Source organism: Dryobates pubescens, chromosome 22, assembly GCF_014839835.1.
Source record: "Dryobates pubescens isolate bDryPub1 chromosome 22, bDryPub1.pri, whole genome shotgun sequence".
Classification (NCBI taxonomy): Eukaryota; Metazoa; Chordata; class Aves; order Piciformes; family Picidae; genus Dryobates; species Dryobates pubescens.
The window spans coordinates 16575551-16594787 of record NC_071633.1 but is presented as its reverse complement, the minus strand read 5'-3'; the positions used below and the strand labels follow the sequence as shown (position 1 = coordinate 16594787).

At 51.3% G+C, this 19237-nt stretch overlaps 1 protein-coding gene across 1 annotated transcript in view; it reads left to right on the top strand.

Annotated features, from left to right (window-relative positions):
• CD81 (CD81 molecule) overlaps positions 1-14775 on the top strand; it is a 41745-nt gene extending 26970 nt beyond the window's left edge. Inside the window, exons 3-8 of the mRNA XM_054171992.1 lie at positions 4067-4164; positions 8120-8194; positions 11060-11167; positions 12949-13050; positions 13350-13439; positions 14005-14775. Of these exons, the coding sequence (XP_054027967.1) occupies positions 4067-4164; positions 8120-8194; positions 11060-11167; positions 12949-13050; positions 13350-13439; positions 14005-14067 (536 nt within the window). The 3' untranslated portion in view covers positions 14068-14775. The remainder of the gene's footprint in view (positions 1-4066; positions 4165-8119; positions 8195-11059; positions 11168-12948; positions 13051-13349; positions 13440-14004) is intronic.
• The last annotated feature ends 4462 nt before the right edge of the window (positions 14776-19237 follow it).

The following is a 19237-nucleotide window of genomic DNA, read 5'->3' as shown; positions in this document are numbered from 1 at the left end:
GTTTCTCCCAAGCAAACAAGTGACAGGATGAGAGGAAGTGGCCACAAGCTGTGCCAGGGGAGGTGTAGGTTGGATGTAAGGAAAAGTTTCTTCCCCAAAAGGGTTGCCAAGGGCTGGAACAGGCTGCCCAGGGCAGTGGTGGCATCCCTGCTCCTGGAGGGATTTCAAAGCTGCGTAGCTGTGGTGCTGAGGGCCATGGTTTCGTGGTGACCTGGCAGTGCTGGGTTAATGGTTGGATGTGATGGTCTGGAAGGTCCTTTCCAGCCAGAACCCTTCTGTGAAGCTGTGTTTCTGTGATTCTTTTGTCAGTTCTTCCCTTCTTTTTGCACCTTCAATCAGGGAGGTGCCCCATCCCATTAGGGAGCTTCCACAGCCCAGTTGCCTGGTGGCTACCAGGCGCTGCTGGAGGCTCTTTGACACACACCAGGAGGTGCAAGTCCTGCTTTTCCCCCTTCTTTCTGGCCGTGCTGCCGCGAGGATGCTGGTGTCACCAGTCATTGATGCCATCAGGGTTTGTGAGGAGGAGCTTCCTGTGGGGTGCAATGTGTTGGGGCAAACCCCCTCCCCACCACAGGCAGAAATAAGGACTCAGACAAAGGGATTGCAAAAGTGATGGAAAGTTTAAATAGGAAACAGTAGTGAGTGTGTACAGAAAGCCAGAAGCACAGTGACAAGAGAAACCCCAAAACAGACCCAGAAAGATCCCATCCCCACCTGAGGGTGCACCCAAGACCCCCAGGGCTCCTCCTTCCCTTCTGCCCCCCCCCCACTGCTAGGCTAGTCTCAGCTGGCCAGATCTGAGACTGCCCATCCCCCCGGGAGACATCTCCCCCAGTTACTGGGTGGTGGAGAGGAAGGAAAGAGGAAGTGCCAGACCCCACCGTGGATTTTATAGTGGTGCAGGAATTATGGTAGGAAATACCTAATTTCCTGTGTCCACCCACTGGGCTGGACCTCTGGACACAGGAAACACCCCTGTAGCAGAGGGCACCCAGCCCAAGCTACTACACAGGGTCAGTCTGCTCCATTGTGCTCCCTGCAGCTGGCTTCCTGCCTCACATGCAGCCTAAATATAGCAGGAGCATTGTGCAGGCCTGGAGCCGGTGGGAAACGCCAGGCAGAGGGTCCCAGGCTGGGGCTGGAGGGTGGTGTGTCCCTTACCTCAGCCAGCCCTTGCCTTGGTGCTGGCATGGTTTGGGGTCTAGTGACTTTGGTTTTCAAGAAGGAAGAAGCAGGAGACAAAGTTGACCCTTTCCCAAGTCTAAGGTGTCCATGACAGATGGGCAGAGTCCAAGGGCATGAGATTTAACACATTTAAGTGCCAGGTTCTACACATAGGCCACAAGAAGCCCATGCAGTGCTACAGACTGGGGTCAGAGTAGCTGAGAGCAGCCAGGCAGAGAGACACCTGGGGGTACTGGTCGATAGTAGGCTGAACATGAGCCAGCAGAGTGCCCAGGTGACCAAGAAAGCCAATGGCATCCTGGCCTGCATCAGGAACAGTGTGGCCAGCAGGAGCAGGGAGGTCATTCTGCCCTGTGCTCAGCACTGGTTAGGCCACACCTGGAGTCCTGTGTCCAGTTCTGGGCTTCTCAGTTTAGGAAAGATGATGAGTTGCTGAAAGGTGTCCAGAGAAGGGCAACAAAGCTGGGGAGGGGTCTGGAGCACAGCCCTGTGAGGAGAGACTGAGGGGGCTGGGGTTGATGAGCCTGGAGAAGAGGAGGCTCAGGGGAGACCTTCTTGCTCTCTGCAACTACCTGAAGGGAGGTTGTAGCCAGGTGGGGGTTGGTCTCTTCTCCCAGGCAACCAGAACAAGAGGACACAGTCTGAAGCTGTGCCAGGGGAGGTTTAGGCTGGATGTTAGGAAGAAGTTCTTCATAGAAAGAGAGATTGGCCATGGGAATGTGCTGCCTGGGGAGGTGGTGGAGTCACCATCCCTGGAAGTGTTTAGGAAGAGCCTGGATGAGGCACTTAGTGCCATGGTTTAGTTGCTTAGATGGTGTTGGATGATAGGTTGGACTCCATGATCTCAAAGGTCTTTTCCAAGCTGGTTAATTCTATTCTACAAGGGGTTTTTACACAAGTCAGGTCCATTGTTACATAGCTGGTCTTCTTCAGAGAAGGCTTTCACTTGGCTAAGCTCTGCTCTTAGCACATGGCCTTTGCAGTTTGCACTTTGGTTATCAGGAGATTGTTTAAAAGCTGGGAAGATAAGCGAAACCTTAAACATGACAGGCACCTACAAGCAGTTTTAATCTTGAGCTCTGTTTACACATTTGTGCTGTTCCTAAAGGGGAGCTGACAGACTGATTAATAACTCTGAAAACATTTTGACTCAGAGCAGGGGAAAACATTTAATTGAAGGGGAAACACGTGTCCCAAGCAGGATTCACTGTGCTGCTGTTACCTCTGGGCTGCTTCCATGCATGTTTGTTCTCATCCTGATTTAATTGTGTCCTCCCTGTCACTTAGCAATGGTGACTGCAGCCTTGCCTCACTCCTAATTATTGCTTTAATTATTTGATTTGCTTGCATCTGTCAAGTTGTGTTTGAACAGGAGGTAGGATTTGCTTGCAAAGTAGTAGAACCACAAGGCCTGAGAATATTAGAAGCATAGCCAGCAGGGCAAGGGAGGGGATTCTCCCCCTCTGCTCCACTCTGGTGAGACCCCACCTGCAGTACTGTGTCCAGTTCTGTCCGGCCCCCTAGTACAGGAAGGATCTGGAGGTGCTGGAAGGTGTCCAGAGAAGAGCCATGAGGATGAGCAGAGGGCTGGAGCTGCTCTGCTATGAGGACAGACTGAGGGCATTGGGGTTGTTCAGTCTGGAGAAGAGAAGGCTCTGAGGAGACCTAATTGTGGCCTTCCAGTATCTGAAGGGGGCTACAAGAAAGCTGGGAAGGGACTTTTGAGGGTGTCAGGGAGTGATAGGACTGGGGGGAATGGAACAAAACTAGAAATAGGTAGATTGAGTGAGGAAGAAGTTGTTCCCCATGAGGGTGGTGAAAGCCTGGCACAGGTTGCCCAGGGGGGTGGTGGAAGCCTCATCCCTGGAGGTTAAGGCCAGGCTGGATGTGGCTGTGAGCAACCTGCTGCAGTGTGAGGTGTCCCTGGCCATGGCAGGGGGGTTGGAAGTGGCTGCTCCTTGAGGTCCCTTCCAACCCTAACAATTCTCTGATTCTATTACTTAACCAAAAAATACACTAAATAGAGAGGATCCACGGTGGGGGGAAGCTTTGGTTTTGGAAAACAAAACCAAACCAAACTTAATTCAGCTGAGCTGGAGCATCTAGCTGAGTCATCAGCATGGGCTCACCAGTCTCATGATTGGCGAGACGATGGTGATTAGTAGCAGCAGCAGACCGGAGCCTTCAGCTAAGCTCTTGTTTCCTGGATGAATAAACTTTCATTCCTCTGTTTTCTGAGCCCCCTAGCCCCCAGTTTCCCAGCTTGCAATGAGGGATGGAGTAAACTGACAGTGCAGCTTTAATAAGCTGAAGTAAAAAGCAGCACCGGTGAGGCCACACCTCAAATCCTGGCTTGTTATGGGTCCCTCAATACAGGATATAGAGATTGAGGGGGCTGGAGCTTGTCCAGAGAGGACAATGAAGCTGGTGAAGGGTCTGGAGAACAGGGCTGGTGAGGAGCAGCTGAGGGAACTGGGGTCCTACAGCCTGGAGAAAAGGAGACTCAGGGGAAACCTTCTCACTCTCTCCCTCACTCAGAGGGAGAAATAAGGAGAATAGAGCAAAAATAGAAATGGGTAGATTCAGGTTGGAGGTTAGGAAGAAGTTGTTCCCCATGAGGTGGTGAGAGACTGGCACAGGTTGCCCAGGGGGGTGGTGGAAGCCTCATCCCTGGAGGTTAAGGCCAGGCTGGATGTGGCTGTGAGCAACCTGCTGTAGTGTGAGGTGTCCCTGCCCATGGCAGGGGGGTTGGAACTAGATGATGCTTGAGGTCCCTTCCAACCCTAACAGTTCCATGATGAGCTGCTCTGGGGACCCAGGTGCCAGGGTGCTGCTGTACAAGGCTCCCAGTAACACATCTGCCTCTTGCTCTTCCCTGCAGGAATCTACATCCTGATCGCGGTCGGAGCCGTCATGATGTTCGTGGGGTTCCTGGGATGCTATGGTGCTATTCAGGAGTCTCAGTGCCTTCTGGGAACGGTGAGAGACACAGTGTTGGGTGCTGCTTGGCACTGTGATGTCCCTGCATGTGGCTGTGCCTCCCTTGCTGGAGCCTTTCCCAATAAACGGGGCTGGGTGGTCACCAATGGTACAAAGAACTGGGAGGAGTGGCTGAGACCCCATCAGGCTGTGCTGTGTTCACAGAGACCTGGAGAGCTGAGTGGTGAGGAAGCTGATGAAGCCCAGTAAGGGCAAGTGCAGAGTCTGGCCCCTGGGGAGGAATAACCCCTTGCACCAGTACAGGTGAGGGCTTCACCTGCTGGAGAGCAGCTCTGCAGAGAAGGACCTGGGAGAGGTGGTGGTCAACAAGTTCCCCATGAGTCAGCAATGTGCCCAAAAAGGCCAGTGGTCTCCTGGGGTGCATTGAGAAGTCTGTGGCCAGCAGGTCAAGGGAGGTTCTCCTCCTCTTCTATTCTGCCCTAGTCAGGCTGCATCTGAGTTTTGTGTCTGTTCCTGGGCTCCCCAGTTCAGCAGTGACAGGAGAGAGTCCAATGGAGGCTACAAAGATGCTGAGGGGTTTGAAGCATCTCTGTAAGGAGGAAAGGCTGAGAGCCCTGGGGCTGTTGAGCCTGGAGAAGACCAGACAGAGGGGATCTGAGCAATGCTGATCAACAGCTAAAGGGAGTAGGGCAAGAGGATGGATCCAGATTCTTTTCAGTGGTGCCCTGTGACAGGACAAGGGGCAATGGGCACAAATGAACCCAGCAGGTTCCATCTGAACAGGAGGAAAAAATTCTTTGGTCTGAGGGTGCTGGAGCCCTGGAGCAGGCTGCCCAGAGAGGTTGTGGAGTCTCCTCTGGAGAAGTTCCAAACCCACCTGGGCATTGTGATCCTGGGTGACCTGCTGTGGGTGACCCTGCTTTAGCAGGGGGAGGTTGGACTGGATGATCCTCAGTGGTTCCTTCTAACCCCTACTATGCTGTGGTCTAGCAGGGGAGCACTGTTTGTCAGGCTGACTGCAAGCTCTGTGTGCTTGGCTGCAGAACAGAGGCTGAAGCCAGCAACATAGCAGAAGAGGTGCAAGCAGCAGGATTCTTGAAGCTTCCTTTTCTCTGTTACATGTGATACCCCCTCCCCATGCTTTTATGCCCACCAGGGTCTGGCTGTCTTACCAAAAACCCACTTAAACTCTCCTCTGTACCTGATATCCCCTACAGCTTCCCTTCCTCACTGTACCCTTTCAAGGCTGCCTCTGGCAACTGCAGTTCTTTTAAGGAATCATCTACTATTTTTATCTGTTTGGCTGAGGAAACAGCCAAGACTTCCCACAATATGTTATAGTGAGGACATCTAGGTACATCCTGGAAAATCCGTTACTGAAGCCCTACAGGCGTCCTTGGTGCGAGGCTGCAGCTCAGGATTCCTGGCAGGGGATGAGCTTCATTCTGTAAACTTGAAGCCACACCAAAAGGCTTTGCCTTGGGGTAAGGGAGGGAGACCTATTTATCTGAAGCAAGTTCTCATGTGTGCTTCAACTTTAAACTCAGAATCACAGGAACTTTCAGGTTGGAAAAAGACCCTCAGCACCACTAAGGCCAGCCGAGAACCCTGCTCTGCAAGGGTCACCCCTAAACCATATCCCCAAGCACCACATCCACACCACCTTTAAACACATCCAGGCTTGGGTGACTCCACCACCTCCCTGGGCAGCACATTCCAATGCCTGACCACTCTTGCTGGGAAAAATCTTTTTCCTAATGTCCACTCTAAACCTACCCAGTGGCAGCTTGAGGCCATTCCCTCTTGTTCTGTCACTCATTACCTGGGAAAAGAGACCAGCCCCAGCCTCTCCACAACCTCCTTGCAGGTAGTTGTAGACAGCAATGAGGTCTCCCCTTGGGCTCCTCTTTTTTCCAGAGTAACCATCCCCAGCTCCTTCAGTCACTCTTCATTAGATTTATTCTCCAAACTCCATGCAAAGAGAAACAGTTGGAAGGGTAAAACATAAAACTTGTAAAAACCACATTGGAAGGGCTTTACAGTACTTTGGCTGTCTTGTGGTGGGGTGCAGTGACCCATAGGTGTGGTTCTGCTGGGACAGAGGGAAATGGAGCTCCTTTCCCTCACCCTCACAGATGGCTTCGCCTCTCGTTGCTTCTGATTCCCCCTAAGAAGGAGATGCTTCAAACCAGCTTTTCTAAAGCACCTCTGAACATCAATGGAGATGCTGCTGTAGGAGTTTTCAGGCTTTATCATGCTGCTGAGAAGAGGAGCAGCCTGAACACAAATCTGACAGGGGTTTTGTAGTGATTTCTGGCAGCCTGGGTTGTCTCTTTTTTTGTTAACACAAGCGATTACAGAGCCTGGCTTGCCCCTCACTCCCTCCTCAAGTTGGAAAGAGGATTAGAAGGGCAGATGGTACAAGGTACCTGAGGCCTGACAGGGAAACAGGCTGCTTGGGCTGAAATTAGCAGCTCTGTGCACTACAAGTCTTTTCTCACACCTTGGCTTGCCAAGAGGAGACTGGAGATGCCTCATGGTGAAGCTTCTGCTAGCCAAGGCTCCCACCATGCTCCAAGGACATCTCCAGGCAGCATCCTCAGGGACCGGTAGCGAAGCAGCCTCTCTCCCCTCTCCTGCAGCCCACTGATGGAGTGACTATAGGCTTATGGCAGGAAGAGAGTGCCAGGAAGCTCCAGGCTGACAAAATCCCATGGAAGCTGAGTGATGAGCCTTGAGGAAAGCAGGAGAGAGCTGCTAGGCATGGAGCAGGCTCTGCTCCCTGGGAAGGGCTAAGGCACATCTGACCATCGTGTTCCCAGAGATTCAAGCCAGCTTGCAGAGCTGAGCCTGCAGGAAGCTGTACCTTCACATCTGGGATACAGGAGCCATATTTCACTGGAGGCTGACCACAGCAAGAAGTGAGCCCTAGTGCTTAACCAGAGAACTACAGTGACGTGGTTGAGGGTGAGGTGATTCCTTGGCAGGATGTGGGACCCTGTCCCCCAGAGCTGTTCCTTGGACAATCAGGGATAGAGAGGTGTTTAGATAAGAGATGGTTGTTTGGAGACTAGAGAAGGATGTTAGAAGTCCTCTCCTGCTGTCAAGTCAACAGTTCTCCTTCCATGTTGCTGGTAATCCTTTGCTCTTGCACGTGAGAAACTCGCATTTGCTCTGTGGAAGAAGAAAATGTCTGGAACACACAGAGGCAGTTGCTCCCCTCCATGCTGTGATTTTTATCTTCTCCTGACTGCATTCACCTCTTTTGCTTCTTTGCTTCTGTGGCAACTCTCCCAGCGTGGGGCTTTAACCCAGCAAGAAGTCACTGAGGGCGTTGTGGTCACAGAGGTGATGCTGGCTGCGCGTGGAGCATTCCTGTCTGTGCCTTCTCACTTGGCTTTGACGTATGACCTTTAGGGCTTCCCGTTCCAACAAACCAACATCTTCCTGGGATCTGAACAAAAAGATGGAGGGAAGCTCTGGGGCATGGCAGGGAGGAGTGCTGGAGCTGCATGAGCAGGGTGGGACTGTGGGAAAACGTCAGTGCTGGTATTTATGCAAAAAACTGCAGTAGCCTTGCGGGGCTGTGGATGCCAGGAGAGCTGCCCATAAATCACACCCCGCAGCTCCTCGGCAGCCAAAACGTGCTTTTAACCCTGCACTGCCCACTCCCATCCTCAGAGCATCTGTGGGCAGAGCAAGGAGCTTGTCTGGGTGCTCCTGAGGGTGCCTGGTGGCACACAGGGCATCCCTGGGTGGGAAGGGGTCTGCTAATCCTCACTCGGTCATCCCAGGGTTCTGCGTGTGGGGTGACATCTGATGAGTTAAACATGTTTGGGCTTAGAGTGTGTATGAGAAAGAAAATGACTTCAACTCAGGTGACACTTTCCTTGCTCTCACCTCTATCAGCAGAAGTGGCACTCCACAGCTCTAGCCACCTCAGTGCTGATTTGCCCAGACCATTAAATATCCCCCTCTCGATTTGTCTTTGCAGTTCTTCACTTGCCTGGTGATCCTCTTTGCCTGCGAAGTTGCAGCTGGAATTTGGGGATTTGTCAACAAAGACCAAGTAAGACAACTCCAAAACCTGCTTTTGTGGGAGTGGGAGGCTGGGGCAGGACTGCAGCAGATCCCAGCATGGGTTGTTTTGCTCATGAGCTGCTCCTGAAGTGAGTCATGGGGGGCTTGAATTAGCTGCGTGACCTGGGCAGGTCACCTAACTCCTCTTGGGCTGATGAACTTTAAATGTAAGAACTTGATGGGAGCAACTGCCCCTTATAGTACCATGTCTGGATTAAAAATAGCCCTGTCTGGCCTGGGACTCCTTGCTCACCCTGTCAGTCACAGAGTGAGGTGATTCACATCTGAAGGGAAGCCATCTGCAGGTCCTAGGTCCAAGGAGTGAATGCAGCCATGTGGCTCCGAAGGGTGGGAGTGCCATACAGGGAGAGCCTGGGTCTGCATTAATGGCATTGCTTGATGCTTCCTGCTCCTTCCTAGTGTCAGATAACCCACTCTGAGCTGTTCCTCTGCCAGGACTGAGATTGCTCCTGATCAATGTGCTGGGCATGCACCCAGGGTAGAAGTTGTGTGTTTGTCCCAGGCACCTGCTGGGGATTGCTCAAAGGAGGGCCTCTGGCTGCAGTGGGTTAGCTAAAGGGTAGGACTGAAAATAGCAGCTTTTCACCTTCCTTCTCTGCTCATCTTCCCTTCATCACATCTAAGAAAGCTGGAGAAGGACTGTTTATGAAGGCCTGCAGTGATAGGACAAGGGGCAATGGTTTGAAATTAGAGAAAAGTAGATTTAGACTGGATGTTAAGAAAATGTTCTGCACCATGAAGCACTGGAACAGGTTGCCCAGAGAGGTGGTTGAGACCCCACCCCTGGAGATATTCAAGGTGAGGTGACCTGATCTAGTTGAGGATGTCCCTGCTCATTGCAGAGGGGGTGGACTGGATGACCTTAAAGGTCCCTTCCAACCCAGGTGATTCTGTGATTCCATATGCTCACATGCATGCAGAGCTTGGCCTCAAAGGGCAGCATGGCCATGCTGCAGCAGGCTGGGTGCTGATCACTCTGCTGTTGAGGGTCTGGAGGAGAGAAGGGGACTGAGTGTGCTCAAAGCCAAGGTTAGGCTCTCTGGCAGGGTGGGAAATGTGTTTACTAAGAGATGTAAGCTAGCTGTGTAAGGAGGTGGTGGCCTGCTCAGCTTTCACAGGCAGGCAGCCCACAGCTGCCCAGCTCAGCCACGGACAGGAACAGCCTCGCAGTCGCTCAGCACAGAGCATGACTTCACCGGAACAGACTCTTCCGGGGCTAAACGCTATTGTGCGGGCAGGGGGCTGTTTCCTAGCAACTTTGGGGAGCTAATTAACCTTTGCAGAGGGGCTGTGCCTCCTGCAGATGTTAATTTGTGCATTCTGAAGAGTCCAAGATGCGCAACACGACCAACAGCAGAAAGGCTGTTGGAGGGCCCCCACGTCTGTGGCTCTCTGTGCTGGGGAGGAGGCGCTCGGCCGCTGGAGCACAGGGCTGAGAGATTCAGGACTTGGCAAGGCAAGGGCAATGACTTCAGCCCCTCAGATGAATTTTGCAGTTTAAAATGGGTTGGTGGCAGTCTGTTTGCCTCAGCTGCTTTTGCAGCCCTGGTGATGAATGGGCTGTTTGGAAATTCCCTGCTCCCAAGGCAGGCAGCTTTCTTCTTCCTGCCTCGGTCAGGGACATCTTAGGAGCAGCATGGGCTGGAAGGGAAGAGCTGAATGATCCCAGGCTTCGAGAGCAAGGACTCCATTCCACTTGGGTTTGCAGCCCTGTAGTGGGGATGGTCATGTCCTATTAGGCAGGTGTAGGATGCTCTTCCGTGAGGCTGGAGGCCGTCTCCCTCAGCCTGCTTTCTTGGAGGTGCTTTAGATACAGGCAAGCCGTAGGATGATGATTTTATTCTTTCCCATGTACCAGAGTCAGATGGTTTGATTGAAGAACATAGCCCTCCAAAGCAACCTTGTGTGAGCAGTGCTGGGGAAGCACTGGGATCATTGATTGAAATTGCACTCCTTCTTGCTGCAGTTTCTTTTTCTTGTGCTAATCCAGGCTGTGCTGCCAAGAGCAGATGTTTTAGGAAGCATTTTCCCTTCTGTACTTGCTTGGATTTCTTTGTTTCCCTTGCATGTCCTCCTTTCATCTGCCTCTCCCAGCTTTTTGGAGGATGTTGGAAGAGAAGCCACAAGGCCAATTCCCCTGAATACAAGGGGGGATTTGCACTGCAAAGCAGACCCCCATGGGTGACTGGAGATTACCAGCCCAGGTGGCAGGGACTGGAGTACAAATGAGACTTCTCATGTAGCCATGTACAGGATGGGGGTGCCCAGCTCCAGTTTCCTGATCCAAATGAACCTCCCTAGGCTTTGGTGTGCAATCTATCCCCAATTCCTGTCCGCTACACCATAAGCCAAGGTGCCCATACCTACAGTGCCTTGCTTGCACACCCCACCTCCTCCTGACTTCCCCAGCATGCCCTGCCTCTTCAGCCTCAGTGGGAAGCGTATTTCCTGCCTGCTTTGTCTCCATTCATTGAGTGGTTCAGAACAAGCTGTTTCTGCTTTCCTGAGCCCAATGGCAAATGCACATGGGCTGAAAGCTATCTCAGCTCTTGTGGTTTACCCTCTAGGCCTTGGCTGTCTTTGCCTGCTAGAGAGAGCTCACGGAGCACTTGGACAGCATTGGCTGGAAGCTGCTGGCTGGTGAATGAAGTTCTTCATATTTGCAGCTGGAGGCACTTGCCCTTTTTCCCCCCTCACACATAAAGGGGGGTCCGAATTGTGTTTAAAAACTGCTCATCTACATGGAACCTGCCCCCTTCAGGCACATCTGCTGGATGGGTTTCCTCCTCTTCCTGCTGGCTGAAAGGGAGCTTTCCCCCCCTGTCTTTCCTAGATAGCCAAAGATGTGAAGCAGTTCTACGACCAAGCGTTTCAACAGGCGCTCCTGGCAGACACGGACACCAAAAACAGCAAAGCTGTCGTGAAGACCTTCCATGAAACGGTAAGATGCTGGTGGCCTCAGCTCTGCTGAGCCTAAGTGCACCCACTGAGGGATGGCATCCTGTGTGCTGCAAATGACACCTGGGTAACTTCTGTTTAGCTCCCCTCTGCTGTGAGGCCAGGCTGAGAGAGTTGGGCTTGTTCAGCCTGGAGAAGAGAAGGCTCTGGGGAGACCTTCTGGTGGCATTGCAGTGCTTAAAGAGGCTGATCAGAGAGCTAGGGACAGACTTTTGAGCAGGCTCTGTTGTGACAGGACAAGGACAACAAGCCCAGAGAAGGGCAACAAAGCTTTATGAGGGGTTTGGAGCACAAGCCTTGTGAGGAATGGCTGAGGGGGCCTTGGGTGTTTGGCTTGGAGAAGAGGAGGCTCGGGGGAGACCTTCTTGCTCTCTACAACTACCTGAAGAGAGGTTGTAGCCAGGTGGGGGTTGGTCTCTTCTCCCAGGCAAGCAGCACCAGAACAAGAGGACATAGTCTCAAGCTGTGCCATGGGAGGTTTAGGCTGGATGTTAGGAAGAAATCCTTCACAGAGAGATTGGCCATTGCAATGTGCTGTCCAGGGAGGTGGTGGAGTCACCGTCACTGGAGGTGTTTAGGAAGAGACTGGATGAGGCACTTGGAGCCATGGTTTAGTTGATTAGATGGTGCTGGGTGATAGGTTGGACTTGATGATCCTGAAGGTCTTTTCCAACCTGGTTAATTCTGTATTCTGTAAGGATTGATGGATTTAAACTAAAAGAGGGAGATTCAGACCAGAGAGAAGGAAGAAATGTTTTACACTGGTGAGACACCGACCTAGGTTGTTCTAGGAGGTGGCTGATGTCCCAGCCCTGGAACCATTCCAGGTCAGGTTAGCTGGGGCTCTGAGCAACCTGCAGATGTCCCTGCTGTGACTGCAAGGTACTAGATAACCTTTAAAGGTCCTTTCAAGGCAAGCTAGACCACGATTCTGTGTGTGGTGTGTCAGTAGGTAAGTGGTGAAGAGTGACTGTTGCTGCACAGGGACTGATCCTCCCCGTGGAGGCAGGGGCAGAAAGTTGAACTCCAGGTCCTTGGGCAGGGAATGAAAGCAACACTGAGTTTTTTAATGCTTAGTACAAAACTGGATCAAATGTATTCTCAGCACTGGGCTTTTGCTGCCTGCTTCCCAAGCTCTACATAGAAATCTCCCCTCCATAGGAGTTTCTTGCAGCCAGAGGAAATGAGACTGTGGGAGGAAGGAAAGTTAAAAATGGAAGCCAGGAAAATGAATGGGAAAAGCAGGGTCTGAAGCAGCCTCAGGTCTTGGCCTGTTGATTTGCTGTTCTGACATGTCATAAAAGAGTGTTGTGCCCTCTTCATCATTCTGTTCAAGCTGTGCTGGGAAGTCTGGCCCCAACTCTAATTGAGTTGCTTTTCATTTGCCTCAGCACCCCTGCTTTAAGTAGAGTCATTGGAAGAAAGATGCTGCCTGGAGGAACTAATCTCAGTACTTCCTCTGCTCAGCAGGAAGCAAAATCTCTGGAGAGTGTTGGGTTTGCTGTCCTCCAGGATGTGAGTGCCAGACCTGTCTGGGACTATTGTAGGAAGCAGCTTGTGGAAAGGAAAAAAAGACTGAATTTGGAGAGTGGTTCCCCCTCCTGCGTTTCCTCATCTTGTGTTTCTCCTTCCAAGATGCCTCCTTGGCCTTGGGGGGCTCAAGGCTGCTTAACAGTGGGGAGAGCATTCCACAAGTGTTTGCTGTCTGCTAATGCTGATTTTCTTGGCTTTGGGTGGGCTTTGTTTTCCCCTCTCTCCATGTAGCTGGACTGCTGTGGTCCCGACAATGCGATAGGAACTATCGCTCCCCTGTGGAGAGCAGACCTCTGCCCACAGAAGGACTCCATTCTGAAGAACCTTATTGAGGTAGGCATGGCTACTCTTCACCCAGCTCCTGCAAAGAAGCTTGGGGAAAGGTTAGAGATGTCATTGATTTGGAGGTGCTATGGGTGGGAAGTTGGGAGGCTTTCAGCAGTGTTTCCTTTGCTGTCCCTGCCTGATGGGGCTGGCAGGCACTGAGGGGTGAAGTCCTTGGGGATTTCCTAGTGGGAAGTCCTAGAGCCAGGAGCCAGGCGTATGGGTGAGACTGGAGGGAAGCAGAGCTGCTGTGCTGGGGGTGGGTGAGGGGAAAGCAGGCTCCTGACTGGTGTGCTGCTCTGCTTCAGCCCCCCAGCTGCCACAAAAAAATCGACGAGCTGTTCTCTGGGAAGCTCTACCTGATCGGTATCGCTGCCATCGTGGTTGCTGTGATCATGGTGAGTGTGACTGCACAGTGCTCTGCTGTTGGGGGACAGGGAAAAGCCACCTGAGCTGTTCCAGCTGGTCTGGGTCTGTCCCTCTCCTCTGGATGCCTCTGTGGCTTTTAGCGTGCAGTGCCAGCTCTGCACCTCAGCTGCTCTGGGATGTGGTGAGACCGAGGGCTTCTCTGTCCTCCCTGAGGGGGTTGGGATGTCAGAGCAGGAGTCCAGAAGGACAGAGCACCATTAAACCTCCTCACTGCCTCCAAACCCACTCAGTTCTGCTTGTTTTGCTAGGGTGTGTTTGCTCCCCAGTGAGCACTGGGTAACCCAGCATGGGTACAAAGGCTAGGCTATAATGCCACAGGCACCTGGAAGCATTTGCTCTGTGGTTAGCAGCTGTGAGGCTTGCAAGCAAGAGAGAACATCTTCCCCTATCAGCTCCTAATGGAAAGAGCAGCAAAGACACAGCACTGCCCTTACCTCTGGCATTAAGAGACTGGAGTGAGGGACGCTGGGATGTGGGAAGCTCTGGCATCTTACTGTTCAGAACCTCACTGGTTGTCTCTGTGTCTCCCAACAGATCTTTGAAATGATCCTGAGCATGGTGCTGTGCTGTGGCATAAGGAACAGCTCCGTCTACTGAGCCGTGAGAGCCAGGGAGGGGAAGGGGGTAGCAGGGTGGACGGCGCTAGAGGGGACCCCAAGTGCCACCAAGTGACCAGGAGACATTTCAACAAAAGACAAAGCAAACTCTGTATATAAATACTTCCACTATTACCACGCAGTACTTCTCATTTTTATGGCAAAGGAGTCTCTTCTTTTTTTTTTTTTTTGTAATAAATAAAACTTTCCCAGACCCTTGTGGCTGAGTTAGTTACACATCAGTTGTGTGTGATGGGGAGAGCTGCTGTAGCAGGAGATCAAGTCCTCCCTCCCCCTTCCCCACCCCCTGTAACTCAGAAGTAAAGCTGGTGGAAGATGTAGAGAGGAGAAGGGCTGCAGCCTGTCAGCAGAAATCTTTGCCTTGGTTTTTTATTCTCTTTTTTTTCCAACACCAACTTTTTCTTTCTTTCTTTCTTTTTTTAATCTATATGTAATCAGATGCCGAAGCAGGATTTAGCATTTCTGTTTGCTTGTGCTCCTCTTTTTCCTACCATCACCCCAACTCCCTGGCTGGCTGTGGGGAAGCCTGGGAGAGGAGAGGGAACAGCCCCCATCACCTGGGTGTGATGCATCCAGGAGTGGGGGGGGGGGGTCACAGGCACCTCGTTCCTCTCCGACCTGTTTGCATCGCTAGGTCGATCCTGAACACAAACCATGCTTCCGTTTTTTGGCTCTCTTGAGGAATGGTGATGGGTTTGAGGTTTGTTTTTTTTTTGGGGGGCTTTTTCTTTTTGTACTTTTTTTCCTCTTCTTTCTTAGGGTTATAACTCCCTAAATTGGCTCACTTCCACTGATTCGCTGCATCCCAGGGTCAGTGGCTAAACTTTAGTCCCCGTTTTTCAAATGGAACAAAGTGGAAAACCTAGGAAGTACTTTTTAAACCTCCCTCAGTGTTTCCTTTATAGACCTATGCTTTTGAGTTCTGCACTGAGATTCCACTGTTAAGCTAATGCTGGCATATAAATATTGGGGGGGGGGGGAGAGGGGAGGGAAGAAGAAAACTTAATAAAAGAAGTCCTTAAGCTTTAGAAATCCTGCAGTTGTGCATTGCAGGGTGAGGCTTGGGGGTTCCCAGCCACTCATGTTTGAAATGTCATCTTTGCATCACTCTCTTGCTCAAGGCAATTTTCCTCCCTTACAGCACGTTGTCACACACTTGGCAGTGCTGGGAAATTGCCATCACCTGATTCTGCAGAAAAAGAAAAGTCCACTTAGATCAATGACAGTTAGATCAGCTTAGCAAAGCCAGGATTTCAGAGCACACCGGGTGAAAACTGTTCCTGTGACCTGGCTAAGCTTCGGCTGCCAGTTTGGGGAACGTGGCTTCTGTCACCATGCAGACAGAGGGGGAGAGTGGCCCAGCAGCTATGTAATAAAATCTGAGAGTCTCTGAAAAGATATCTATGTGTATAGTTCTATAGAAATATATTTTTAAGCAAAGCCTTTTCTTTAGCCCTACAGGCACTCGAGCTGGAAATGATGGCATCTCTCAGCTCTCTGTCACCTCGCAGCAGGTGAGGGGAGGAGCTGAAACTTGTGATCACTTTCCCCACTTCAGGAATGTTTCTGTTTCTCAGTGTCTCACTCTCCCCCTTTGTGGCAACAATGAGCTTCAGATAGGGTAGGGAGGCAGACCCACGATCATTATGAACTAACCTTGTCCACTCCACGTGGTGCTGTGGCCATTGCCACCACAGGACAAGAAATTCCTGTGCTGGGGCAAGCTGATCCATTCGGAGGCTTTTCTCCCCATGCTACTCCCCCCACCTTTCCTCTTCCTGCCTTTTAGTATATAGGGCCTTTAGAAAGTATATAGGTAAATATATATATATATATATATATATAAAAAAAATATATATATCAAGTTGTGCTGGGTAAGAGGAGAAAGTGCTTCAGGCAGAACTTCAAATTGAGGGGTTGGACAAGAGAAGATTCAGCCTTAGAAATCGAGCCTTAAAAGCAACACTGCCCTGAATGTCCATCTTGTGCACGGGAAGAACGAGAGGAGGTTTTGCAGTAGGTCACCTCCCTCCCCTGCTCCCAGCATAGCTCCTTCAGGTCACATCTGCTCTGTCATGTGGCTCTCTGTGTATGCACCTACCAAGCATGTGTGTCTCCAGGGATGTGCGCCGGGCTCGGGAGCGTACAGGACGGATGTGTAACTTGCCGCCTCTGCCGCCGGCTGTTGGTCAATGTGTATAAATATGCCATTAAGCAGCTTCAGTTCTGTTTTTCTTTTGGTTTGGGTTTTTTTTATTTCCTTATACTGCATTTTTTGATATTGTTCAGCATTCAGTTGATGCTGTCTGTGAGACCAGAGCTCTGTTTGAAGATGGGCTGGATCTCGATGCGGGCCAGCTGTGTCCTTAGGACATTAGAGCTTTAGAGGTCTAAGGTTGTCCCAGGAGAAAGTGGTGCTTGGAGAGGGAGTCTGAGAGTTATGAGAGGAAGAGCAGGACATTCTTTTAGTCCATGTCCCCCTCACAGGCTGCAGTTTGTGCTCTGGCTCATTTCAGAGGTGGCTTGTCACTGTGGGGAGCTCCAGAGGCAGTTCTCTGGGTCACTTCCTGTCCCTGTGGCTGCTGCAGGAAAGGTGCTTCCAGGAAAGGTGCTGCAGGAGGGGAACAGCCAGCACATGGGAAGCTTATGGAATGGGGCAGAAGGCATTTTGGAGGGAGAGGGTAATACTTTCTTGAGTGGCTAGCTGAGTATCCCCATGTTTCATGGAATGGTCATTGGCTGGAGCAGGAGAGGTGAGCCCTGGGAGAAGAGAGAGAGAAAGAATCAGTCTGGTTTGGGTTGGGAGGAACTGTCAAAGATCATCTAATCCAATCCCCCTGCAGTGAGCAGGGACAGCAACTAGAGCAGGAACTGTCAAGCTTAAGAACAATGAAGTAGCTGAGAAATTCTCCCAGAAAAGGCTGCCCACTTGGGTCAGTTTGAGTCCAACCTCCTCTGGACCCGAGTTAAAACAAATTAGAGAAGGATCCATGAAGGGCTGAGGGGACTTGACAGGATCCAGACGTGACAGAGTTCTTCTGCCAGTGTTTCAGTCCCAAAGCTTGGAACCACTTAAGGAGGACTCCTGCCCTAGCTCAGACCCTCTTCTGCATAGCTGTGCATTTGTGTGCGCAGCACGGGCCCCTGCCCTGCTCCTCTCCATGCCCCCCAAAACCAAACCACAGATGAAATTGTGGGCTGTAAAAACAAACCTCTCCCTCTCCAGGGAAGCATGGTGCTGGAGCTAGAGAGAAAATGGCCTTGAGCTGAGGCAGGGAGGAGGAGAGAGGCTGGTGGGGAAGAGGACAGTCAGCTTTCCAGGTCTGAGTTCAAAGACCACATGGAGAGGTCAAACAGAGCCGCTGACAGCTTAACTGAATGCTTGGGATTTTTTCCTACTGTGGAGCATGCCACAAAGCAGTGTGTTTAACTTCTTTCTGCCTTTTTTCCTTTTTTTTTAATTTTATTTTATTTTTTCAAAAGAAAAGGAAAGAAATGAAACAAGAATCAATCTTAATAAACGTTTCTCATAGTGTGCATAGTGTGCTGAACTGCTGCAGTTTTACAACCAGTTAACCTTAACACCAGGATGCTTTGTGAACCAGGCTTTAACAGCATGGGTGTTTCCAGCCCCTGGGAGGGGGCCTGCAGGCAGGCTGGGGATGCATCCAGAATGGTGCTGAGGGAAGGCAAACAACATTGCCTGCCGGCAGCGGTGGCTGCTGCAGTTGTGCCTCCCCTCAAGGGAAGGGGGGGGCACAGCTGTAGGGGAGCTAATGCGGGTTGCAAAGAGGGGGACTGTGCTGGAATTCAGGGGTGCTGCAGTTGCAATACTGTGCAAGCTCCAGGGGCTTCTCCTAAAGTGACCAAAAATGGCCCCAAATGTGCTCTGCTGCCATCCGGCCTGGGGCTGGGCTGGTGGTTGTGGGTGGCTTGGTAATGCCAGTGTGGTTGCCACCGCCTGCCCCCCTGCACCATCAAGGAAAGCCTGGCTAGAGGAGGGAGAGGCTGAGTGCTGTGATCCCAGAGCGCCTGCCTTTCTCTGCCCTGCCCTGGCCTCCTGGCTGTGTTTGGAGTGGGAACATCCTGGCAGTGCCAGTCTGGAGAGGGCAGGGAATGCCAGGGAAGGCCAGGCGAGGGAGAGCCACGTTCAGCTGCCCCAGAGAAAGGCAAGCCCTGCTCCCAGCGGCTGCGCCCCTGCTACCAGCTCATGCCCATCTGTTGTTCTTTCACTTGTTTACCTGAATGTTGTTGGAGTCAGACATGATGACTTCTGGAAATTAAAAAAAAAATAAAAATAATATATATATTTAAAAACAATAAAAAAAGGGAAAGAAACCAACCAAGGCAAGCACTTGTTAGTGGCTTTTTGATGCTGTGTTGTCAGATCTTGTTTCTTTCCAGCATGTACAGATTTCTGCCATATCTTCCAAGGGCACAGGCTCATCTCCTTCTCGTGTTCAGGCAAAATTCAGGCTGCAGGGAAGGCAGTCCTCAGCTGACCCTATCAGTGGTTTCCCATGGATCTGATGCTCTTCGCTTCATGCCTTAAAACATTTAGATTGTGGTGCTGTGCTGTTGTTCCAGGGAGGGATGAAATTATTCCTGCCTCTGGAGTGAGGATGAAGCTGATGTGAGTCACTGCCAGACTCAGACTGCTGTTCAATGGGGGGAGAAATGATAGTGGAAACCAACTGGCAGAGCAGAGTGCACATTTGGCAGCCAGCGCTGGTGCCTTGGGACCTCAGCCTGGAAGCATAGCTGGGATCTTAAACCTTCCCTGGCTTTGTCTGCAACTCAGGTCTGAGTGTTAACACTGGTGTGCTCATGCAGGTGCTGTGAAGGCGTGGGTTCTTCTTGGGAAAGAGCAGTCCTGCTGTGCAGGAGCGTGTGAGGCCACTCAGATAAGGCCCTGCCAGGGGAAGGGGTGGGTGGAACGCCTGCAGCCCACCGGCTCTCATGTTGCACCTTGGCGTACACTTCTCGTTAACATTTTTCTTCATAGGTCTGAAGGATTGAGAAAGTCACTGGAGGCCTTACTGTGGACTCATGATTCCTGGGCATATGACTGTGGAATCTTTTCTTCATAAACCAAGAATTTTTCAACAAATGAAAACACAAGCAAGAATTCTTCTAAGCTAGACCACGTT